The sequence below is a fragment of the Anolis sagrei genome, chromosome 4 (assembly GCF_037176765.1).
Source record: "Anolis sagrei isolate rAnoSag1 chromosome 4, rAnoSag1.mat, whole genome shotgun sequence".
Lineage (NCBI taxonomy): Eukaryota > Metazoa > Chordata > Lepidosauria > Squamata > Dactyloidae > Anolis > Anolis sagrei.
The window spans coordinates 187,877,558-187,904,376 of NC_090024.1; the positions used below are offsets into that span (position 1 = coordinate 187,877,558).

Genomic DNA, 26,819 nt, shown 5'->3' on the forward strand with positions numbered 1-26,819 from the left:
ATTTTGGAGGGTATGGACTTCTAGGTCGTGATCAGTGACAGAAACATGGAATCCTAGTTTTGTAAGGGACCACAAGGGCATCTAGTTCAATCCCTTGTCATGCAGGAATACACAACTATAGCATTCCTGAAAGATGGCTACTGAATCTCTGCCAAAAGAATGTGGCTTTCCTTCCCTATTCCTTTTCTGTCTCTTTCTTTTTTTGGAATCTCCACCTTTTACTTAGCAGAATATTATTCTTGTGTTTATTGTGATGATGATGGTTGCAGTAACAGCCTTTCTATTGGGTCCTAGGAAACCTTTTGCCTAATTCCTGCTGAGTGGTTAAATTTGTTTTCATCATTCCAAATAAAGTGCCAGCATAGTGCTGTTGATCATGGGAGCTGTGAAGACATCTCTGTTATGATTTTTGTTATGTGCCTTCAAGTTGACTCTGATCTATGGCAACCCTATCTTTCGATTTTTTTGGCAAGATTTATTCAAAAGAGTATTGCCATTGTGACCCCTCACACCCAAAAAGTAATGGGTTTCTATGGCATAATGTGGATTTGAATCCTTGTCTTCCAGTCAACACCACCACTTTGGGTCTCATCTGACCATGACAAATTAAAATAGTAAACAAAATGAACTTTTAAATGATGGAAATGGAAACAATATTGCAAAGATGGTAGATATGCTACTTCAGCATTAATGTTAAGTGTAGGTGGGAATAGGGCAACACCCCAGAGGACATTGTGCTGCAGTTCCCAGAATTCCATATCATATCCATATTCTGATTGTTGGGGTCTGTAGTCCAGCAACGTGTAGAATGCTGCAGAAGCGATGAAAGAAATAGTTTCATCCTGGGGAAGGAGTGGTGCATTTCCTCAGTATGCAACCATAATGCATTGTGTCAATAAAGATCAACATTAATGGTTAAATGTAGGAGGACAACTCAAAGAAAGCAAAGGAAATCTCCTGTTTTAATGAGCTATTCAATCATTGCTTTTGGAATACATTTTAACTTTTAAAAATCTGGAGACTTTATTAAGCTGAATCTTGTGTAGACCTGGCTGTGCCATCAGTTACACTTTTCATAGATCGAGAACTGCTATGCAGATAATAAATCCAGTCAGGCATGTAGCCGGGGGGGGGGGGGGGGCATTGGGGGCTTCATCCCCCCCCCCCCCCGAAATTCTCATGGTGGTCTGTGAAAAGGCCTTACTGGTACATTATTTTAACTGTAATGTTTATTCATATGATCTGATCACCATGCTCAATATATCTCAAAAGCATGGGGGGTATTGGGGTAACGATACAAAAGGTTTGCTAGGGTAAACCCTCTTTCACTCAGAGTCAGCCCCCCCCAATCAAACTCAGCCCCCCCCCCCCCCCGAATCAAAATCCTGGCTACGGGCCTGAATCCAGTGTTTTAATGGGAAACCCTGTTCCCTTTAGACTGTATATTAATCAGAGCTACTTTCTTTTAGGCCCAATCTGGGTTAGTGGGTATAGGATTGCTTTCTTACAATTTTGTAATGTTTCCTGTTCATTCATTAAATTAATTCAAGGTCATTTTCATTATTCTTCTCCTCCCCACTCTTCTCCTCACAATAGCCCTGTGACGATTGCTATTTGCAGTTGGGTAATGCTAGGAGGACATTGACGTGTCTTACTGAAGTTCTTGGCTAAGGTGCATTGTGGAATGGGAATGTCCCAGTCCAATGCACAGCTCATTGTTAAGTCCCAATACCAGCACCCTTTCAATTGCAACTATTTGGTTGTATACATGCATCCATTTGAATAGCTATTCACACAGTTCTTTCTGCAAACCTAAGGATGCAATGTATTAGGATTTTATTTTTGCTGTAGCCGTGCATGTGTAGACTCAAGCACTTATGAAGAGCCATAAATAATTTGCTGATTTGTTGTTAACTAGGAAGCCACAGCATGTTATTTTCTTCATTTCCTAAAATCTTTAGTTAAATTAATGACCTACCAACCTCCCACATTTCTAAATACACCAAACTTCTCAAATGATATTAAACACTTAATAGAAACTAATACGCCTTAGAGCAGGTTTTGGGGCCAACTAGCTGCTTAAAGGATGCTTAAAGCATCAGCCCCTCTCAATCCCATTGCCCTTGTCATATAAAGTTAGCCTAGACCCTAATCCTTCCCTCCCCATCCTCCTCCTCCCTCTCTTCCAGCTGAACAGGGCAGAGGGTATAAAAAACCCCCTTGGATCCCGGCTCCGCCAGCCCCAGATCATAGATGAGGGCAGACGCACCAGCTCTGCATTCCCTTAGGGGATTTGCTGTTTTATTAAGCATTTTTAGGAGAATAATTAAGGTTGGGTGGGGGGTGAAGGAAGCTCAAATCTCATTGGCTTAGAAAATAATAACAAGAAGAATAACGACACTGTTGTAGTTAATTAAATAAGAAAAAACATGAATGGAACGGAAGGCATCAATTTCTATGTGCCATTCTCCAATAAAACAGGGCTGGTGCGTAGCCCCTTTGAATATCCTCAGTATTACCTAGCTGATCCCTGGAAGTACAAAATTGTGTGCTGCTACATCTTCTTTCTCATTTCCACCGGTCTGCCCATCAACATCCTCACCTTACTTGTGACCTTCAAACACAAGAAGCTACGGCAACCTCTCAACTATATCCTTGTTAACCTGGCAGTAGCGGACCTCTTCATGGCCTGTTTTGGCTTCACCGTCACCTTCTACACAGCCTGGAATGGCTACTTTGTTTTTGGTCCCATCGGATGTGCCATTGAGGGCTTCTTTGCAACGCTGGGAGGTAAGATCTACAAAGAAATTCGTTAGCATCATTAGAAGGAAACTGTGGCCCACATTTAGCCTAGCAGTAGGCAGCAGAAGCAGTGTGGGTGTCTGCTTGTCCTGTGTATCCTGGCATTCCTTGTCATACATCTCAAGTAGCTTCCAGTAGTTCTGAAGAAGGGTAGATCCATTCTTGTGGCTCCACAATATTTTTCTGAAGTCCTTCAACCTATATAAATGTAATGTCGTCATGTTGATATTACATAAGGCGCAAAAAAGAAATCCAGCCATGTATTATTAAGACAGGAACTTATTAGTTTAGTACAAAGATGGGCAACTTGTACCCAAGTATTGATGGACTGTATGGTGCATAATATTGTACTATTCATTGTGTTATCTAGGGCTGAAGGGAGTTGTGACCCAACATCTGGATGGTATTAACTTGCTCACTACTGATTTATTTCATTTAAACCCCATGTTTCCTTCAAGCAGCTTTCAGAAGAACCCTAGTTAGGTGGGGCTGAAAGATGGTACCTGAAGGTCATTTACAGCTATCTCAATGATGCTAGCTAAACACTATAACTACTGTTAAAACAGTACCATCTCCCAAACATTCACACATAAATAACTTCATTTGATCACAATGCCAAAAATGTGCATCCATTTATTTATTATTGTGATTTCAAGCACTAGTGTTGAAGCTCACAAAAATATAAGGTTTCTTCTTCTTCTTTAACTAAAACTAACACTCTGCACCAAAAGAAATGTTTGTCTACATCAGTGATTCCCATCCTTTGATTCTCCAGTTGTTTTGGATTTCAACTCCCAGAAATCCCAGCCAGTTTACCAGCTGGTAGGAACTGTGGAAGACCAAAGGTTGGTAACCACTGGTCTACATTATACATTTAGGTTGCTTAAATGAAATTGTTGTTCAAATGTTGCTAAATAGCTACATAGAAACTGTGTGTTCCTGCAGTGGACTTTCACATGGTCTTTCATATTTGTAGCAGTTTTGTTATATCTGCAGCAGATTATTTCTGATACCATGGAAAACTTGAGAAAGGACATTTTGTGTCTTGAGTCCAGCATTTTCAGCAAATCACAACATTCTTGTTTGTAGTAAAACAAAACCTATTGTTTCTGGGGGACTAACAGGAAACATTGTATTTCCTAAATCTTTCCTATGTTGAAGGAACATTTTGCTAAAGTGTTTAGTGTATTCAGTGGAAAGAAGGGTAGCCCAGAAGCAAATCTCAGCACCCAAAAACTCATAAATAAGAATGCTATCATATGCTGATACTAGACTTTTGTTACAATAGCATAAAACCAAATTGTTTTAAGTTAAATCTTTTTCTTTGAGATGCCATGAAATGTTGTTTTGGAGATGTTACTCTATGTTACAAGTTTTAAAGATACTATTTCTGAATGAAGCCTCGTCTTTGGCTGAGAATACAGTAAAGCTGAATCTTTGCTTCTCCATTAGCAGAATTTGTTCCATTTTCCAAAGTCAAAGACAAATGAAATGCTCTTTGGATACATGGAATGGTCTCCAGGATCTTAATGAAATAATTACTGCATACATACGTAAGTTTAGAAATCTTAATAAAAAATCAATCTAAAATGTTGGATTGACTCATCTACAGATCAGTGTAATACTGTACTTTAATTCTTATCCAAAAAAAGAACAATCCCCCTTTCTAAGCAGAGTAGAAAAAGCTTAATCCATCCCAAGAGTATCTAAAGGAAGCATCAACACCCTTAACTCTCTCTGCCACAATTCCAATTCTGACCGTTTTGAATGCATGGGCAAGAAAATGACAGTGGTGTCTCTTTGGCACTGGTTTCCAGGACATCAGAGAACAAGCTCCATCCTCTCTATGACTTCCCCTCACATATTTATAAATGGACATTATGTCTCCTCTTAGCCTTCTCTTCTGCAGGCTTCACCTGCCCAGCTCTTTAAGCTGTTCATCATAGGGCTTGTTCTCCAGACCCTTGATCTTTTTAATCACCCTCCTCTGGACACATTCCAGTTTGTCAACATTTCCTTCTAGTTGCGGTGCCCAGAATTAGACACAGTATTCTAGGTGTAGTCTGACCAAGGCAGAATAGAGGGGTGTTGAAGGGTACGGAAATCTCCATTATTTCTAGCACACAAGGTGTTTATATGCACACACACACATTTTCTATATGGATACCATGAACTATCTGCAGTTCTCAATGTTCAGAATGGATGGACAATAGGGAACTATTGAGGTGAAAAAAATTGTCACTGATAAATTAAAACCTTTTTCCTTACTACATTATGAGGTGTGTCTGCATTGTTATTCCCTCTGTTTTAGAAGGATTGTATGTACTACTCATTTTCCTCACTTTTCACCTAATGCATAACTAGATGAGAAATGTCACTTCTTATTCTGCTGGACATGTCTCCAAATGGGCCTTTGAAAGGACACATCTGGTGCAGTATCGTCCTTCCAAATAAAAAAAAAGTACTCTAAAAACAGCTGTATGGATGCTTGTAATGGGAATAGGAAACATTTATGTAGAACACAGCTCCTTAGATCCACACCCAATGAAGGATTGAGTCTGCCCTGGTTTTTTCTCATCCATATGACTATGAAGAACAGTATTAACACCTCTTCACTTGAGCCTCCGGGATTGCCACTCATTGTTGCCTCATGTACTGCATCACCCAGCTTACCATTAAGCAAATCTCATGGGGGGGGGGGGGAGCGTCTAGAGCACGCTTCCCCCCATTGCTTTTGGTGCAAGATGGGAAGCCTCTTGCACCATCTTTGGTGCAAGATGGGAAGCATACACTGGTTCTATGCAGGTTTACCCATGGAGCCCTGCCAGAAATTCCTCTGCTCCGTAGGTAAACTAGGGCTGTAGTAGTAAGCCCCGTGCTATGAAGTTGTTGAAAAGTTTCTTTTGAATGATATGTTCTAGAATCTTCCATGCTGGCCAGGGGATTTTGGGACTGGTGTGAAAAACACACCTTTTCCAAGCTCTGAGATATGACTATGTTACTCCTTGTTTTCTTTGCTAGTAAATTATGAACACTTTTCCAGAAAGATTCCCCACTGCTTTCAACTGTGTCTTTTTTCCAAAATTTTCCTTTCAGAAAATTAGTAATAGTGCTTTTCTTAGTGATATTGTATATCTTCAAATAATTCCTGATTTACAGTGAGCCTAAGACACTCCTATCATCAGGTTTTCTTAGCAAGATTTGTTTAGACCTTTTCCTTCTTCTAAAACTGAGAGGATGTGACACATCCAAGTATCTTTGAGAAGAGTTGTTGATTTCATTGAGTTGTGTAAAATGTGCTTAATCCACATTGGTGCAAAACTGAAGCAAAATACGAATATGTCCTGACAAATGTAAATGCAATAATATAAACATGTTCTAACAACAGGAAATGCAATAATAATAGCATGTCTTAACAAATGTGTTACTTTTATAAGTACTCCATAGCTAAACATCAGGTAGACATGGTTCTATAAAGAATTAATGCATTTGCCTTTTGGTGTTTTGGACACAAATCAATTCAATTCAAGGTAGGAGGGGAAAATATTCCATGTTGAATTAAGTTTCAAGGGACATGCCAGATGTAGATCCCATTGCTTAAGAAGGGAAACTTAATGGCAGAGATACTGGGAGCAAAACAGCAGGAATGACAGAGTATGGCAAAATCAACAATAACATGAGTGAACAGATTCAGGGCACAATATGGGAAATTCTTGATACCTTTTCCGAGGCTGCTGGGTGACTGGCATCATGGGGAGCTAAAAAGCTTGCAGGTGCACTTACATTCTGTGTTATGGCATATTTGAAGAGCATCTTCTCAAATTGCCAGTAGACATAATATGGTAAATTCACAGTGGTGCAGTGGGTTAAACCCCTGTGCCAGCAGGACTGAAGACCAACAGGTCGCAGGTTTGAATCCGGGAGAGTGCGGATGAACTCCCTCCATCTCATCATGTGGGGACATGAGAGGAGCCTCCCACAAGGATGGTAAAACATCAAAACATCCAGGCGTCCCGTGGGCAACGTCCTTGCAGACGGCCAATTCTCTCACACCAGAAGCGACTTGCAGTTTCTCAAGTTGCTCCTGACATGACCAAAAAAAAAAAAAAAAAGGTCAGAGTCTCTAGTGTTTATTTAAAAAACAAAAAATGGACCCCAGCATTGGCCTGGAAAGACATTCAGACAGACAGGATAGCTTGGGAGGAGGTTTTAAACCCTTTATATGGTGTTTTCAACTAAAACTGCCCTTCTCACACAAGTTGCTATTTACCCCGTGGGAGAAAAGATGCAATACTCATATGATACCTATTTGGAAGGTTAAGGGACAAATCTATTGGGTTAGAAAGGATTTTTAATCCTCCTAACCAAGGTTTTATGGGGCACAAACCTACAAAACAGATATATAATAGGCTGCCAGTTTGCTACCAGGCACAATTCAAAGTGCTGGCATTAGCCTATAAAGCCCTAAACGGTTCTGGCCCTACTTACCTCTCCGAACGCATCTCCTCCTATGAACCGACCAGGACACTAAGATCGTCTGGGGAGGCCCTGCTCTCGGTCCTGCCTGCATCGCAGGCGCGCCTGGCGGGGACGAGAGACAGGGCCTTCTCAGTGGTGGCCCCTCGGCTGTGGAATCAGATTGGCCCCCTCGCTGTTGGCGTTTTGGAGGAAGGTGAAAACCTGGCTATTTGAACAAGCGTTTGACTGAACAGTGAAATTGAACATAGGAATACGGAACAATGGATAATGAGAGTGGATTCTGATTTTATTGTTGAGGCGTTATGATTGTTATACTGTTGTTAATTGTTGATGTTATAATCTGTTTTAATTGCATTATACTGCTTTGTGATATTTTGCATTGTTGTGTAAACCGCTTTGAGTTGCCTAAGGGCTGAGAAAAGCGGTATAGAAATAAAGTAAATAAATAAATTTTAATTGTCCCAAAGCGGTGTCCCGGGCAAGCCTATAACATACTTGTGTATCTCATGTCTAGCCTGAACATATTTCTAGCTATATTAGGGTTGCCAGGTTGGTTATGGGTTGTGGTTCCTGCAATTTTAACCCTGAACAGATTGTGGCCAGGACAATAACAACAACATTTTATTATCGTCCAAAGACCCTTATTGCACCGGAGGTGTACAGGACAAGGTGGATAAAGTTACAACATGGCTGTTGCCTCACCAGTGGAGATAGGTTTCAAAAAACTATTGATAGTTCAGGACTTGTTTGACATGAAAATACACTTGGTTTTTGGTACAAAAAACAACATAGAGTCTGATCTTAATATTTGCGGGATCGGTATCTGCAGTTTCATTAATCTACTTACAAAATGTGTCAACTGTAGGCATTTTCTGCAAAATCTAAGGAATATATTCCAATGGATACCCAGGTATGGGGTATTAGTACTGTATTCTGTGAATGAAAACACAATTTTCTGCACAAAAAAGTATGTAAAAATCCATATTTATGCAAATATTTTGGAATATTCTTTCCATCCCTGTCTCAAAGGCCATATCTGGCAACAGGCTGAGCCCAAAAATGCCATTTTAGAATGGAGGTGGCATTGGAACACTGTAGAAGTGTTGTGCAGAATCTCAGAGCCTGGTTTAGGAGGACGCCTGGAGAACTGCCTTCAGTTTTGGAGTCTGGCGTTCCCTACCTCTGCCATACAGAAAAGTTCTTCTATGCTAGATTTAAGAAAGGAGACTGAGACCAGTTAAAAAGCTGGTGAGACCCCACACAGCTGAATAAAATTGCACATTTTCTGCTTTGAACTGGAATATATGGCAGTGTGGACTCAGATAATCCAGTTTAAAGCAGATATTGTGGGATTTCTGCCTTGATATTATGGCTTATATGCCTGTGTGGAAGGGCCCTGAGAGTTTTCAGAAGTGACTCAGAGATTCTAGTAATGAAGAAAAAAAATTATACATTATCTAAATTGGGGAGATTTTATTTATCATTTTGAGGGTTTTAGCTGTTTCCTTCACACAGTCACTAGAGCACACTTGAGACACTGCACAACAATACTAACCACCTACTGACTCAGCAAGCAGACATGATTGCAAGACTGGAATATGCTGACGGAATAGTTGGCTTTCTTTTTTGGGAAGAATGCAAGATTTCAAGGCAAAGGCAACTAACTGCCTTTTCCAGGGCCAAGATTTACTAAATTGTAATGCCAAAGCAGAATCTGGATCCTGAGTACTATAAATAAAACTGTGATTAAAACAAAGTGTGCATCCCTTTTTAAAATACTTATTTTAAATGCAGGATCAGTATCTCTTATTGTATAAGCAATCCTAACCATTCCATATAATTAGAAAACTATCCTCAACTAGTCAAGCTTGAGGAATGGATATATGTTATCTGCGATGCAAGTTATGTCTGTTAGCAGGGATTTGGTTGGGAGAAAAATTACAATGCCAAAGGTGAAAGCAAAATGGAATGTACTGGTGCAGTGGAGCTGAATCAGCCATAACCTCATTTGGAAATGAAAACACTTCTATTTAGCAGTACAGAATTAGGGTAGATTTTTGGAACAAGTTATGCACTTTGGGTTAAGAAAGTGTCAAAACTCTCATTGATATGCTGTTGCAATGTTTCAGTGATCCCTGGTATGCACCAGGCCAGCCTCGTATAATTTAATATTACTTTAAAATAAACAAGATACCTGTATATATAAATGAAAATAAATGATCATTCTCTCCATGAAGAGAATGTTCCAAGTGATGATGGGAAGTCCCTGGCAGAAATGGATGACAAAAGCAAAATGGATGAGACTAAGCAAAACACAAGGCATGCATATGTTCATTTTATGTAACATGAAATCCTATAAGTCCATTTTACAGCAGGGAAGGGGAAAACACCCCTGCAGCATGGCAGTGGTCCATTAGGTAACAGTTTTGTTTAATGGTCTGAATCAGAATACTGTCTATGAAAAATCATGTTATATTTCAAATAAGAAGTGAAAAAGTCAAACCATAGAATGAAAATAAATAGCTGCTTTTCTGACATGAATCTCTGCATACTTAACTTATCACTGGGAGATGACATGCACTGGGCACTTACAAGCTTATGGTCTAGGCTAGGCACTAGATAATCCTCTGAGTTTTGAGTACTACTGATAAAGAGATTAATAGGCCTAGATGCTCAAGTATACAACCAAAAGATCATAACACTTGTCATGTTGTTGACATTTCATCAGGGTCATGAACAGGTGTTAGTAGTTTTTACATCACCAGGCATCTCGGTTGAATATCTCTTTGATGAATGTGAGTTTAGCAGAGACAATGTCATACCTTCTGACTGCTCACCATATCCAAAACAAGCACACTGTGCTTTTCTACCATCTTAAATGTCTTGGATTAAGCATTGCTTCATGAATCACTCTGTTACTAACTCTGTATCTTTAGTTATTGTTGGACTATAGTCTACACAAATCTCGGTCAACTAGTTATTGTAGCTGAGATAATGGGACCTGCACCTCAACAAGATCTGAGGACTAGAAAAAAGAAAGAAAAAGAAAACAAGTGTTAGAAAAAGCTGTTATAGAGAAATATATTTAATGTCAAACTCAATTTGTATTACATGGCTTTGTTTGTGTTTTTTCCCTCTCACCCTTACTACTTGCAGGTCAGGTTGCTCTCTGGTCCCTGGTTGTTCTAGCCATAGAACGGTATATTGTGGTCTGTAAACCTATGGGCAACTTCCGCTTCTCTGCCACCCATGCCTTGATGGGTATTGCTTTTACTTGGGTCATGTCCTTCTCCTGTGCAGCTCCACCTCTCTTTGGTTGGTCCAGGTAAGAAAACCTGTATTTATAGACACCAGCACAGACTCCCGGCTGCACTGTCTTTTTTGGTGCCATCCCCATGTGCTGTACAACAGCAGACAGGAAAGGCATTTGGCCTCGGTTCTGGAGTGACTGTGTATGCAGACTGTGTGTATAGTTTTTGTGTATTTGCCTAATAATTAGTAAATTGGAATGTGTTACATAACAGATTTTGCAAACATTCTAACACAGATGGGAACTACAAATTCCCTTGCCAAAAAGTCTTGGAACCCACTGATATGACTACCCCATTAGCTGATGCTTCCAGCATTTTACTATTTCCATGTAGCTTCTGTTCTTGGGAATAATAGAAGCATTTCTGGTTGCAGTAACAATCATTGTCTATAGTGTAACCAGTGACAACAAAAATAAAACTTTGGGCACATCCAGACAACACCTAAAACTCATGCCCTCCAGGATTTTTGGGTGTCCAAATGATACCCCATGTAAAACTAATGCATCTGGGACAAAGCATGAAACCCCTGGTTTGTCCCAAAGTAATTTAATACTGGAACCACCTGGGTCTTTCTGAAAGTCTTGGGTTGAACCCAGTATGGCTGCTGTCTGGACCACCCCCTCGGAAATTCTGGGACTTCAGAGGAGGCCATCCACACAGCCTTCTTGCATTTTCTGGGCTGAATCGGCCTGGAATATCTGAGAGGGCTCACATCCCCTCCTCGAAACCTCTTAAAATGGGTGTGTGTGTAAAATAACTTACGTGGCTACCATCAAACTGCTACTGGATATCTCCCGGTGCATAGGAATGATGTGCCAGGAGAAGGGGGGGGGGCAGGAGTGATTTTCTTCCTGCTGGATAATTTCTATATGCCAGGAGAGCTCCGGTAGCAGTTTAACGGTGGCCGGGCAAGTTATTTTACTCTCTCTCTCTCTCTCTCTCCCCCCCCCCCCCATTTTTAAGGTGTTTTGAGGAGGGTTTGAGTATAGTCCTGCCTCCTGGAAGGTTATGAGAGAGCATCTGGACACCCTCCTGGAAACTGCAGGTATAGGGGGAAGTGTGAGAACTTTAACCCAGGTGCAACCGGGTTTAAGAATTCTGATTGTGCCCGGGTTAGTGGAACTGCCCTTTATCTGTTTTTAACCAGGAGCAGCACAATCCTATGCATTTGTCATTCATGCCAAAGAGCGACAGCTTGAGACACTCACATCTTCACATCAGACTTTAAAGGACCTATCCAAAATTTTGATTCCAATCTCACAGATAGGTTCAGTACCTTGCACAGCTCCTGTAAAGTTTGGAAAACTATCTGAAGTGGATTGGCTGCTCAGTTATTTGGGAGTTACCAATCTCCACTGGTAACTTTCTATTAAATTAATGGATCGTGACCAAAGATTGAATCTTGATTTTGGGACATATTCATTCATATATTGTGGACCAGAGCAAAATGGGGCCTGACATAGGTGTCCTACAAGTTTGTTACAGCTCACCTTGACCCTTCTGAGCTCATGATTTGCAGTTAAGTCTGAGAAGAGCAACCTAATAAGCAAAAGAGTAGGGTGTGGGAAAGATTCCCAGTACTAAGTGGTGAGTTTAGTGGAAATGCAGTCTGCTTGTATTGCAATTGTCTGGTGCCATGTTCCACCTGCTGTGCTCCATTTAACAGCTGCTTTCTCCTTTAGAGAGCCCAAGGCACATTTGTGTATGCATGTATGAGCATACAGAGGGCAACTATTTTAGGCATGCTTGCATGCACATGCACAAACACACACACACACACACACACATGAGTTGGCATCACAAAACAAGCTTCAGTTGAACAAAATTGAAAGAGCCTGTTTATCAGCAATGGGCATGAGGTAGTTTTCTAAATGCTGAACAATTTTGAAATCATTGGGCTTCCACTGTGGGTAAGGGAATCTGAGAGTATCCATATTGGATGTGGCACCCATTGCCATAAACAATTTAAGAACTCCTGAAAAATCTCTGTTTAAAAATCTCCAAAGAAGGGAGAGTCCACTACTCTCCAAAGAACTCTGTTCCACTGTTGAATACCTCTTATAGTCAAGTAGTTCTTAATATTTAGATGGCATCTCCTTTCTTGGAATTTGAATGAATTTGTTTGAATTCTAGCCTCTGAAGAAGCAGAAAAGAACTCCCTCTTCTCGATGAAATCCCCTTAGATATTTGAATGTCTCTCTCTCACAGAGAGTCAGCCTGGTGTAATGGTTTGAGCATTGGACCATGACTCTGAAGACCAGGGTTTGAATCCCTGCTCAGTTATGGAAACCCACTGGGTTATCATGGGCAAGTCATGTTTATTTATTTATTTATTATTTATTTATTCCGGGTACTTCTACCCCGCCCTTCTCAACCCCCTAAGGGGGACTCAGGGCGGCTTCCAATCAGCATACGTTGATGCCTACAATTCATTCAATAAAATACATAGTAACAATAATTATAACAATTAAAACATTACATTCATACAATAAAAATACAATAAAAAGCCAGCCTGGTGGCCATCATTTTGTCAAGTCTGTAATTAATAAATTCATTCCGTTTATCATAGTCCATTTCCAAAGCTTTAGTCATCATTGTCCATTGTCAGTCTGCCAGATTACCCAAAGGCTTGGTCCCATATCCATGATTTTAATTTCCTTCTGAAAGAGAGGAGGGATGACGATGATCTAATTTCCCCAGGGAGTGAATTCCACTGGCAGGGGGCCACCACCAAGAAGGCCCTGTCCCTTGTCCCCACCAATCTCATTTGTGACATGGGCGGGGCCGAGAGCAGGGCCCCTCCAGAAGATCTTAAATTCCTAGGCGGGATGTAGAAGGAGATACATTCGGACAGGTACGCTGGGCCAGTGCCGTATAGGATTTCATAGGTCAAGACCAGCACTTTGAATTGTTCTCGGAACTGAATCGGCAGCCAGTGGAGCTGACATAACAGAGAGGTGGTATGCTCTCTGTATGATGCTCCAGTGAGAAGTCTAGCTGCCGCCCGCTGGACTAGTTGAAGTTTCCGAACAGTCTTCAAAGACAACCCCACGTAGAGCATGTTGCAGTAATCTATTCGGGATGTAACAAGAGCATGGACCACTGTGGCCAGATCAGACTTCCCAAGGTACGGGCACAGCTGGCGCACAAGTTTTAATTGTGTAAAAGCTCTCCCGGCCACCGCTGAGACCTGGGGTTCCAGGCTCAGCGATGAGTCCAGGATCACTCCCAAGCTGCGAATCTGCGTCTTCAGGAGGAGTGTAACCCCATCTAACACAAGCTGTAACCCTATGCCCTGTTTGGCCTTGTGACTGACCAGTAGGACCTCTGTCTTGTATGGATTCAGTTTCAATTTGTTAGCTCTCATCCTGTCTGACACAGCAGCCAAGCACCGGTTCAGAGTCTGGACAGCTTCCTTAGTGACAGATGAGAAGGAGTGACAGATTTGGATATCATCTACATAGAGATAGCATCTCATTCTGAAACTCCGGATGATCTCCCCCAGCGGCTTCGTGTAGATGTTAAACAACATCGGGGACAGAATTGAACCCTGTGGGACTCCACACAACAATGGTTGTGGGGTCGAACAGGTGTCACTCAGTAACACCTTCTGGGACCGTCCCTCGAGAAAGGACCAGAGACACTGCAAAGCAGTACCCCCAAGTCCCATGTCTACGAGGTGTCCCAGAAGGATACCGTGGTCAACAGTATCGAAGACCGCTGAGAGGTCCAGCAGAACCAACAGGGACACACTCCCCCTGTCCAGTTCCCGGCGAAGATCAACTACCAAGGCGACCAAGGCTGTCTCAGTTCCATGTCCCCGCCTAAAACCAGACTGTGCCGGATCTAGATAATCGGTGTCTACCAGAAACCCCTGGGACTGAGACAGCCTTGGTCGCCTTGGTAGATGATCTTCGCCGGGAACTGGAAACTGACAAGTCATTCCCTTGTCAGTTTTAGAGGAAGGCAAAGCCTCCTTCCCCCCACCCCAAAACCAATCTTGCTAAGGTGATAGGCTCATTTTAGGGTTGCTATAATCTGGAAACTACTTGAAGGCCCACAAGAATACGTTTGCCACAGAGGACTGTCTGTTCTGCCCATACATATCCTTTCAACATCAAAATGTTCCACACTGCACTTGTTTATCTTGCCAGATTCAAGACCCAAGCTGACAAGAGTGCTCACAGCTGTCACACTTGTTCACACTGAAAATGTTTTCTCCTACACATGATCCAAGATACAGAAAACGACTTGATCTCGGCATATCTAATGAGAGTTTTGACTCCCCATCCCCACATGTGAAGAATAAATATTTGTGCTTTTTTTACAAACTCCTCTGGAACATTGATTTCTGGAGCAGTTTCCCATCTGACATTGGAACCCTCTGTTCAAGAGATGAAATCTCTAATTTCTCTCAGACTATGAATAATACTAGAATAATTCTGTAGTTTTTTAGATCTCAGATATCACTAGTCAATGATAATCCTTGAAAATACACCACTGGTAGCCATTTCTGAAAATCCCCCCATCTGTAGTAAATCTGCATGCAGGCTTACAGTGGTAATTTCCTCTGAGTTTTAACTCTATTGAGTACAACTGGCTTCTTCTGTACAGACAAGTGAAAAATAAGGGTATGTAAGTGCCTGGCATGCATTGCTATTATTATACGTAGAGTTACAAATGCCTCAAGTGAGTCCTTGACACTAGGCTTCTGCAGCTAGGCTTCAAAAGCTTTGTTTCTAATTCACCTTATAATTACCCCCCTTTTCATAGTCTTTATGCTCACTAGTTGAGAGCCCAGGTGGTGGCTTAAGATAAGTAAAGTTATGCTGCGGTTTTGTGTGAGAGCTTAGAAATAATAGATCTCTTTTTTGGGGAGAATGGGGGCATAATAACTGCTTTTTGTTAAAAGGATTGTAGCAGCTTGTAATGCTATTACTGTCTTTTTGGTGTACTTATTAATGTTTACTTGCTGCTATTAAAACACTGAGTGTCATTTTTGGGGAGGGGTTAGGACCTATTAAGTGTATTTTTAAAGATAATAGAGTTGTGCTCCCCATTTGCAGGTTAAACATTCACAGATTTGATTATTCGCAATGGCTATATTTGCTGCCTCATCTGCTGCTGACTTATCTGTGACTGAAAAATAATTTCTTTCTAGGCATTTTCTATGCTCCTCAATGTGGTCCTATTGTCAACTTTGCTGGAAAGTTGACCATAGAATTACGCTAGAAGATTTAGCAATTCCTAGAGAAGGGCTTTCTTAGGCATTTTCTGGTCTTCCAGTGTGATTCTATGGTTAACTTCCAGTGGATGTTAATCATATGATTGTGTTGGAGGATCTAGAAGTGTCTGGATAAGTGTTCTCTCAGGTTAAAAAATAGCATTGATTATTGTTATTTATATTCATTTTTCCGCTTTCATCGAGACCTTGCTCCTCTAACCCCCACAAATGTTAAGAAACTGCAGTATTCTTTAAAAAGTCAAGAAAGACAGTAAACAGTAAGTAATGAGTTGTGAGAACTTTTTTGAACATGGAGGCCCACTGGAAGTGCCCTTGCATCATGTGATGGCCTCCATGGGACTACTGTGGGGCTCTGTTTCCGAAGCACATGGAAACAGAGCCTGAAGACCATCTGATGCTTCCAATTAAAATTTTTGTTGGGAAATTTGAGCTGTGTCAATGCCAAATGCAGGGTGTCAACTTCATTTTGAATTTTGTCTCTTTGTAGGGGAATAGATCTGATTTGAAAGTGATAGTGGAGAAACTTCAGATAGCGGTGACAGGAGGTATGCACTTTAAGCTCCGTAACAGCAGAAGACTGATATCATGTCTAACAAAACCATTCACATAAATCTGACTAACATCTTGGTTTCCCACATTTAAAAAAGTTCATTGAATTATTAGACAGCCTTCGTAGTCATTCCCTAATCTTTGAACTCATTCTTTAAGACAAATCCAAATGAATTCAAGTGCCAATCATCCCACTTGCAGAGAAGCAGCTATACCTTTTCATCCAGTAAGTCAAATGCTACTTCCTTTTGATAAGCATCACTTTCATCACTTTCCACCAATCTTCAAAATGTTTCACATATCAGGGAGCAAGGATGTCTAGCAGCTACAAAGGACTGCACTTATGGACAACATAATTTACATCCCATGCTGTAGGGCATGATTCATAATTATGTTTGAGCTTTTAAAAATTTAATTGCCTATTGCAGAGAAAAAGAGAGCAGTTCCAATGCACACATGTCAAACACAAGGGCCGTGTCCTGAATCTGGCCCGCCACATCATTTCATGTGGCCTATGAGGCTTTCAATGCCAGGGCAATATAATTACATTCAGGGGCGGCTCAACCCATTATGCAAAGTAAGCATTTGCAGTATAGTTGATTTTGCCCAGGGGTGCTCTTGAGGCACTCTTGGGGTGAAATAGACCTTGACATATGCAAGTTGTAGTTACTGGGATGTATAGTTCACCTACAATCAAAGAGCATTCTGAACTCCACCAATGATGGAATTGAACCAAATATGGCACACAGAATTCCCACGATGAACAGAAAATACATATCAGTGATTGGTTGGGGGGGGGGGGGGGGGGGCGCAAAGTACTGTTTGCTTACCATTGAAAATTACCTAGGGGCGCCTCTGATTACATTTATAGTCTTACAATTAGAAATGGCCCTTTGAAGACAACCATAATTTATTTGATTTATTTATTTCCAACATTTCTACCCTGTCCTTCTCAACCCCCAAAGGGGGACTCAGAATGGCTTTCATTTGGCACCATTTGATGCCATTACATATAGCAAAGCAATATAACAACAATTAATACAATAAATAGAACATTAATTAAAACAATAAAAACAGTATTAACCGCAGTATCACCATTCCACTCAAATTCCATATCTAAAGTGCTATTTATGCCTGCTGTCCAAAAGCCTGGTCCCAGAACCACAACTTCAATTTCTTCCTAAGAGACAGGAGGGATGAAGCCGATCTTACCTCGTTGGGAAGTGAGTTCCACAGGCGGAGGGCTACAGCCATAAGGCTGATGAGGTCTTTGGTGAAAATGAATTTGACACCCATTTTAATGGGACCATAGCACACAAGGAGGAGAGATTTCAGCTTTCTCACCTGTCAGAATACTTTGGAAAATTGTTCCACTGGCACAACAGTTATCCCCAGAAAAAATGCTCCTATTAGAAGTAATGGGAGCTCCCCCCCCTTCAAGGTTAATTGTCTCTGGGGGAGATTTTAATCAGGATTATGCCTGAGAAGTGAAAGATTAAGTCTTCTTGCCTCTGCAGTCCTGAAGAAAATCAACTCCCTCACTCTGCCTAGTAATTAATTTAAAAAAACAAACAGACCCAGCCATAGTTCCTACTTAAGTCATTATAAGAAATATCTAGTGTAACATTTTTCTTCATGAAGGATATAGACGTGAAATCTCCATAAATGGGCATTTGGAATCAAACTTTATTTATATTCTTCTCCCATTTTCACTTCATTAGGAGCAACTACAAGACTATTTAGAGCAGTAGAGAAAAACCTGATGCCTTCCAGATGTTTTGGACTATAAACACAATTGATCCCATCCAGGTTCAGATGGTCAAAGATGATGGACATTGTCACTCAATGCACCTGAAAAGTGACAGATTGCCTACTTGTATTTTAGAGTTCAGAGGTACCCTGGAGGATGCAAGTAATCCCTGTTGCTTCTCCCAGCTTGCTATGAGCAGGTGTCTGACAAGTCCAGCCACACGCTCAGCTGTGCACAGTGATTACAGTAAATTGTTAGTTCCCTGTGGGAAGTAGCAAGTGTCACAACAAACTGCTGTTACACATCCAAGTGCAACATGCCAGCAAACAGCAAAGATGCTCAGTTCATTTGCTGCCTCCTTCTAGGTAAATCTACATGCTGGCCATGGTATTGTCTCTGTGACATTGGTACTAGGACACATCAGATCTCTGAGGAAACTACTGGCTGATCTTTTGCTTTAACAACAGAGTATTCACTTAGGTGAAGAATTTCTACTGAGGCTGCAAAGTTTGTTGTTGTTTATTCATTCAGTCAGTCACTTCCGACTCTTTGTGACCTCATGGACCAGCCCACACCAGATCTCCCTGTCGGCTTTGCCACCCCCAGCTCTTTCAAGGTCAAGCCAGTCACTTCAAGGATAACATCCATCCATCGTGCCCTTGGTCAGTCCCTCTTCCTTTTTCTTTCAATTTTCCCCAGCATAATTGTCTTCTCCAAGCTTTCCTGTCTTCTCATTATGTGGCCAAAGTACTTCATCTTTACCTCTAATATCCTTCCCTCCAGTGAGCACTTGGGCATTATTTCCTGGAGTATGCACTGGTTTGATCTTCTCGTGGTCCAAGGCGCACTCAAAATTTTCCTTCAACACCACTGTTCAAAAACGCTTTCACATCCATAGATTACTATGGGGAATACCATTGTTTTAACTATGTGGATCTGCATTGCCAATGTGATGTCTCTACTCTTAACTATTTTATTGAGATTGGTCATTGCTGTCCTCCCAAGAAATATAGTAGTTATACTGCAACGTATAATAGTTAAAAGAAGTGTGGATCAATTAATCATATGACTTATGCTTGAGAGGAACATGATGTGCATGAGAGGTGAAAATCATATTCCTAAGACAATAAAATGTTTATTGCATGTATCCTAACATGTCAGTTTAGAAAAAGATGTCTTGATATCACCTTCAGTTTTTGTGACTAATTATATGATTTTTGCCTGATTGATTTGGGGGGGGGGGTAGTAATCAAAAGTTTTAATTAGTTAAATAAACAATTTATTTTAAAAATATTGCATTAAAGATTCCACTACAAACATTTTTTTTACTTTAGGGTGAATGGTAAGTATGTTATCTGACAGGAAGTGACTATTTTCACAAAGCAGCACTTTTCTACATTCTGGAGGAACAATAATATGAGGAAAGTGTCAAAATGTGTTAGGAATCCATTACAACTGACATTTTGGCTATTGGGATAATTTTCCAGATTGTTTGGGGATTGGAATAATTTGGCATTCTGGAATCTACATGTTGATATTCAGAACCAATGCCCACATTTCAGAAGCATGCATAGAAAAATGCACACATTTCATCTGTTTTGAAAGGCCTTATTTAAGCATGTTAGTCAATGGGGGAAAGAAATTAATGTAAACAATGCATACATGTGTAAAACCATGAATGTCTTTGAGTGAAAAACAAAAATGGAATGGATGTCACCTTTTAAATAAACAAAAATAGAATGGTGCATGGACATAGGACTTTATCGCACACAATAAACGCTGCATTTCTACATACTTTAGAAATAGTTACAGATTGATCAATTCCTTGCATAGAGATGGGGAAAACAGGCAAATTTCACATGTGATGGGAATCTCTCTTATCTGCTTGTAAATAGTATGACGACGTTGTGCTGGAGGGAGGAACCGAGATGGGCAGTATTGATTCCTTTCTTCTACCTTTACCAATTTGGGACTGTGGAGGAAGGAACAGTATTTTTTTTTCTGTCAACTTTGCTCACAAAGAGAAAAGGAGACAATGGGGGAAGAGTCCGTGGGAGGATAAATATATCTCCTATGTGACGGGAAGGCAAACAGATAATTTGTAAAGAAAACAGAATGGCAGAAAATGCGTGATGGGGGTAGGAAAATCATTTGTTTAATTTCCAAATAGGGCATTGCAAAGCTAAAGGGTAAAGCTACGATCCCCAGTGCTTTCGTAATAGCATGGGATGAAGTCCACATAAAGGAATGAAGTCTACAAGGGCAGGTTTTATGAATGTGTACATGTCTAGGAAGCAACCATGAGATAAACACGGTTGTTCTCTTGGCCTTAGTAAATGTGGTCCAGAATGCTCTTTCCCTCCCTGCCTCCCTCCCTGATGTTTCACTAGGGAAATATTGTACAGATTCAACTGAACAATGTGTGTTGGGTGAATTTTGATAGCACCTCATTATTCATTTGCCATGTGCTAGGTCCTTAGCCAACAATGTTTATCTTGAACCAGATACTTTTATATAAAATAAAAATATCTAATGTATAACTACAAATGTGCTCTTTTGCTTGGCAGGTATATACCTGAGGGGATGCAATGTTCCTGTGGTCCTGACTATTACACTCACAATCCTGATTACCACAATGAGTCCTACGTTCTTTATATGTTTGTCATCCACTTTGTTATCCCTGTGGTCGTCATCTTCTTTTCCTATGGGCGACTCATATGCAAAGTTCGAGAGGTAGTATATCTTTCCATGAACTCAAGGCATGGGGGCTGAGGGTGAGGTTGGACAAATGAATTGTTGAATGAAGTATATATTAGACTATGAATTGTTGAAGGCGTTCATGGACGGAATCACTGGGTTGCTGTGAGTTTTCCGGGCTGTATGGCCGTGTTCCAGAAGTGTACACACACAGAACTCTAGCTACATTTTTGTATGTGTGATGGGCTTTCCCCTTCCACAAGTGGATCAAGGCATAATTTTATTCCTATTAGCACCTATGTTTTATTGGTGTTCTGTATGCTCTTTCCCCATATTTTAATAATTTTTATTTTTTTAGAATTAACACAACACAAATCCATCCCTACCCCCCCCCCCCCCACATTATTAACATTATATGCCCCTGATGCCAGCAAATGTGAAGGGATGACTATATATACTTTATGAAATCACCTACAAATGATACGTACCTAGTTCTTTGCCTTTCCATATATACTGTCTATTATTAGTTCCTCTATTTTTATAATATACTAGCTGTGCCCTGCCACGCGTTGCTGTGGCCTATAGTAAAACTTATCAAAGTTGAGGTAGATATCTGGACTATTATGAAAGAGAGGTCCCTACCTATTCCTTCCCCCTTTTCCTCCCCCTTTCTCTCCTTTCTTCCTTCTCTACCTCTTTCTTTCTTTCCTTCTTTCACTACTTGGTTTCATCCTTCTCTCTTTCCTTCATTCCCTCCCCCTTTCTTCCTTTGCCTTTCTTCCCTCCCTGTTTGCTTCCTTCTTTCACTTTTTATTTCCTTTTATTTCACCACCATCATAACAATAACAATAATGCAATGCATTGCCTCCGGGACCTGACACCTCTCCCATTCCCCCTAAAAGGGTCTCATAGGAACAATAGCATCATCATAATAATAGAAATAACAACCTTTACCCGCCACGTGTTGCTGTGGCCAATCTTCCCTCTTTCCCTCCTTCTTTCCCTCCCTCCATCCTTCCTTCCTTCCTTCCTTCCTTCCTTCCTTCCTTCCTTCCTTCCTTCCTTCCTTCCCATCTTTCCTTCTCCTCTTCTTTCTCTATCTCTTTCCTTCCTTCCCCCTTTTTCGTTCTCTTCTGCTGTCTCTCTTTTCTTTCCTTCCATCTTTCCTTTTCTTTCCTTTTCTTCTTCCTCTAACTTTCCTTCCTTCCCCCTTTTTCTTTACCTCCCTTTCTCTTTCTTCCTTCTTTCCTTCCTTCCTGTCTTTCCTAGATTTTGACAGGGCGGGAAGGGGCGGGGTGGGGTTTGGAGGTGGCGTGAAGTAAAAGAAGGTAAGATTGGGGCAGGGGAGTGATGGAGCGTGGGGTTGCGTATGTGTGTGCAGCAGCGAGGGGAGTCATGGAGCATGGGGTTGCGTGTGTGTGTGCGGCGGCGGGGGGAGTGGGGTTGCGTGTGTGTGTGCGGTGGCGGGGGGAGTGGGGTTGCGTGTGTGTGCAGCGGTGGGGGGAGTGATGGAGCGTGGGGTTGCGTGTGTGTGTGTGTGGCGGCGGGGGGAGTGGGGTTGCGTGTGTGCGTGCGGCGGCGGGGGGAGTGATGGAGCGTGGGGTTGCGTGTGTGTGTGCGGCAGGGTGTGTGTGTGTGTGGGAAGCGGCGCGGCGGGGCTTGGGGTGGGCATGGTTTCCGCAGAGGGAACGTTGGCCGGAAGGCCATGTGCGCGCGCCAGGGAACTTGCGACTGGGCGCCAATGCGCATGCTCAGTTGTTTTGCCGTTTTGTGAGTGTGTTGTTGTGTTGTTTTTCATTTTGAGTAGATATGTTTGTACCTTGTGGGTTGTGTTATGGGCATGGGAATTTTGGTTAAGTTTCGTTGGGGGGTTTTTGAGTTTTGTTTCCTCGTTGGATGCCCCCAACAAATTTATATATATATATTAATATATTTTATGGTAAAAATCCATTTGACCAGTTGGAGGTCTGTCTTCACATTCAGTTTTTGAAAATACATTAAACAGTTAACAATTCACTACGAGGTTTCCTCCTCCTCTATTTCTCCTCTCCTCATAGGAAAATGACTAGTTTTTTCCCCTCAAGTGCAATGAACCATATTCTATTAAGATACCACTGAAATGAAATTTCTTTGATGACTCCCCCATACTTAGAGGACAAGTTGGCCTTCCTGGCTGCAATGCACTTGTTTTAACTATAATGTTTTATCAGGCCAGGCAAATGGAAATTGGGGTGGAGTGGTGGCTGAATTTGAGATCAGTTGCAATATTTGCTTTTCCATGAATGGAGTAGAAAATACAGGGACCAGCTTATACGTACTTGCCAAAAAGCCTACTGTTTTCTTCTGGTGATAAAAATTCCTAGCTATGCAGAATATAATGACAAGTGATGACAGCAACAGCTCAGCTCTGTTTCATTGTGATGGTAACATACTGGTATAAATCACCCCAGAGCTATTAGGCTTGAGAGAAGTTGCTCAAGCCTCTCTTGTCTCTTGTCTCCCTAGGCAGCTGCTCAGCAGCAAGAATCTGCCAGCACTCAGAAGGCAGAGAGAGAAGTTACTCGCATGGTGATTTTGATGGTGTTGGGATTCCTCCTTGCCTGGACCCCCTATGCAGTAGTAGCATTCTGGATCTTTACTAATAAAGGGGCAGACTTTTCTGCTACACTCATGTCAGTGCCTGCCTTCTTCTCAAAGAGTTCCTCCCTCTATAATCCCATCATCTATGTCCTCATGAACAAACAGGTGAGATTTCTCCCCCTGAATTAGGCTAAGAAAAATTCCTTTTAGATTCCAGCTCTATGAAATCAAACCTGGCAGATTCCTTTATTGCAACATCACGCTAGCTCTAGAATGTACCCCAGTCCTAATTTGCAGCTTTCTGCAGCCATAGTTTAGAATATCAATATGGTTCTGCTGATAAATCTTTGTGTCAGCCAACAGTAATTTTTGCTAATCAAGTCCAGTGTCCAATTGGATGGGAACGTCTACACTAATCTCCTGTTTAGAGTAATTTGGAATGTCATCTTGGCCATCAGAGTTGCTTCTCAGCAATCACATCTTTCAGATGAAGGTTAATATGTCTATAGATGACAGCCCAATGAGGCATGTGTTTTGTACTAAAGCAGAGAGCTAAGAGCTGAGCTTCCTTGGCTGTGGAATTTGCATCAATTGCTTCAGAGCGTATTTTCTCCCTCTTTCTCTTTCCAGTTCCGTAATTGCATGATTACCACAATCTGCTGTGGCAAGAATCCCTTTGGAGATGAAGATGTTTCATCTTCTGTTTCCCAGAGCAAGACTGAGGTATCTTCTGTCTCTTCCAGCCAAGTGTCACCTGCATAGGCTACGGACAGTTTGACTTTCGGTGTCAGATACTGGGCCAAGAAATAGAAACGGGCTCATTCAAAGGGCGTCTGATCCATAAGATTTCTCATTCAGTCATTCCTATATGCACAAATGTTGAATGCCACACACACACAGATGTGCTCAGTGTAGCATTCCCCTTTCCAGATATCTAGCTATACAAACAATGTATGTAATCTCCCTCTGTAATAGCTGACACATGTTCATAAGCCTTTGTGCAAACATTCCTTTGGACAAATAGATACATCTGTCTTCCCCCCAGATCTACAGAAGTCATGATGTCCATCATGGGCATATGAGATGCTCTGCATATCAGTACAATGGTGACAGGTCTGTCAACTCATTCACTCTTTCTACTTGGGCAATTACTTTTGTCAAGAGAACCCTGTTATACAGAGGGAGGTAAAAACCCTGTCTGCTCATTTGTACATGTAAAAAAAAGAGAAAGAAATAAAACGTCCTTTAGGTTGCTGGATGCTGGTGATTGTCAAGGCTGGGGTCAAACTATTTATGTGCTTTCCATTTTGCATATATCTGTTTTCTTTTAACTCAAAAGTTATAAATGTGTGAGGCCAAACTCAAGACATGACATCTGTTTCAAAGATGACACAGGGAACCAGCAATCTTATATACAGGCCATTAGATGTTCCAAGGACCACACAGGGTTGAAGTTTTGATACTGGGAAAAGTTGTTAGCAGGACATGTGAAGCACATCTGAATAACAATAAGGAAATTGTAGATCAGTGCTGGGGGTGCAAATAAGATTTTTTTAAAAAGACAGCTTGCTTTCAGTGAGTCTGTTTCCATCATACCTCTGCGCATGAATGGATGTGTTTTGACAGAAATATGAATGCATTAGTATGGATAGCTAGTGAAAGCATTATACTTCTACATAGCTAGCAGATGGCCTCCTATGCATAATGCTCTTTTATCAAGAACCTTTTGGTAATATGCACTGTTTCAGCTGTACTTCCAACCCTGTTCAGCACACCTTCCCATTTCTCTTCTAAAATGGGCTGGAAGACGACAGCCCTCTTTAGACAGAAGTGATGCAGGAATACTTTGGACTTCAGATTTCCCTTTTGTCACTTCACAATAGAACTGAAAAAGCATCAGGGAAGCAATGAAATCACAGCCAAAAACCATTTTTTACCCTTCAACGGGTTTTACAACTAAGGAAATGATGGCATTCAGCTTAAAAGCTGGCTTTGATTTTAACGCCCCTCAATTTCAACACAGTGGAGAATCCCTCTCCACACCACACACATTAAAATAAAACAAAACACTGGGTAAATGATGTCCTGTTGAAATCCTAGGCATGGGTGTTGTTATTTATCCCAATAGATTCACATTCTGTTTCTGGAAAGTTGCTTTTGGCTTGTAAGCAAAATCTGTAACCAAAGTGCAAAGACAGCATTCAGAATCAAATCTTAGCATGTATAGAAGATGTGCTCCATCAACTGGCGTCAAATGTCAGTTTGTCATGGCATGTGATTTTACTCACCTATATTCCGTGAGCTTTTTTGTGGCTGGCCATTTGAGAGTACACCTATAAGTTTGGTATTTCTGAGTAAATTATATTGTTGGAGGAAAACATGTTAATCACAAGAATGCCCTTCACATTAATGACTATTTTGACCCTTAAGTCAAAAAAGAGTGAAACAGTACTAATGCATGGTCTTTGCATATGATACCATCTTATCTTGGTTATGCTGCTGGCGTGAGTAACTATGGTTCTTGGATGTGGTTGGCAAGTGTGAGCAAAGAAACCCACTTCCTTTCTGTATTCTCAGTGGGAAACAGACATACAGTGCACAGAGTTCTTGCCACAAAAGTGTCCAGTCTATGTTTTTTGTACTTTGAAAACTCTTAAAGTGACATGCTGGCCTAAATCAAATAACTAGTCCCACCTAGAGTGTGCTTTTTGAAGCAATGTGATTTAGCAGATAACTATTAATTTACCATTCTGCAGTTGGTTCAAATCAGTCTGCTTTAGCTGGGATCAACAATTAGGATTAGACCACTGCATGCAAATCATGAAAAGACTGAATTCTTGCCCCTCTTTCTAGCATATATTCTCTGTATTTCCGAACTTCCACAAGATTTAACTTTTTAATTCTTTCAAAGGCATTCTCTTGTACCAATAAAACGTGGAGTGAATCCCATCTATCACTGGCCCTGTCACTCCTTCATAAGCATCCGTGAATAGAAAAGCCCTCTGAGTTGTGCATTCTTGCTAAATGTATGGACTATGGAAGTCAATGTACATATCCCTTATCAATCATAATAACACATGAACTTCTGAGAGAATCTGAGTCTTGCAGCAGACTCTATATTTTCAAAATGGATCTACAGATAATGTTTGGTCTTGGAACCTGTAAATATTTGCTTGCAGACCTTGAATCAGCAAGCTTCACACCCCTCTCCTATCCTTATCCCTCCCAAGGCAGAAGGAGTATCTTTTTTGTGGTGACTTTTGGTTTATGAGCCCAACAGAGTATAAAGGCTGGGATGACTGCTATGGCAATCTTCTGTACATATTTTATAAATATCAGCATGATGACTTTGTAAAGTTGAAATGTAGAGATTTGGAAAAAGAATAAACACCATGAGCACAAAGGA

At 41.1% G+C, this 26,819-nt stretch overlaps 1 protein-coding gene across 1 annotated transcript; it reads left to right on the plus strand.

Annotated features, from left to right (window-relative positions):
* The first annotated feature begins 2,220 nt into the window (after positions 1-2,220).
* On the plus strand, positions 2,221-26,819 carry LOC132773706 (green-sensitive opsin). The gene is made up of 5 exons (XM_060773127.2): positions 2,221-2,790; positions 10,438-10,606; positions 20,704-20,869; positions 23,339-23,578; positions 24,044-26,819. The coding sequence occupies exons 1-5, from the start codon at positions 2,430-2,432 to the stop codon at positions 24,173-24,175; spliced, it is 1,068 nt and encodes a 355-aa protein (XP_060629110.1). The 5' UTR covers positions 2,221-2,429; the 3' UTR covers positions 24,176-26,819.

Bases quoted from the DNA above. Each gene is read 5' to 3' on its own strand.
- LOC132773706 (XM_060773127.2), top strand. From the start codon at position 2,430: ATGAATGGAACGGAAGGCATCAATTTCTATGTGCCATTCTCCAATAAA. The intron at 2,791-10,437 runs GTAAGATCTACA...TACTACTTGCAG, and splicing joins CTTCTTTGCAACGCTGGGAG to GTCAGGTTGCTCTCTGGTCC. The intron at 20,870-23,338 runs GTAGTATATCTT...TTGTCTCCCTAG, and splicing joins TCATATGCAAAGTTCGAGAG to GCAGCTGCTCAGCAGCAAGA.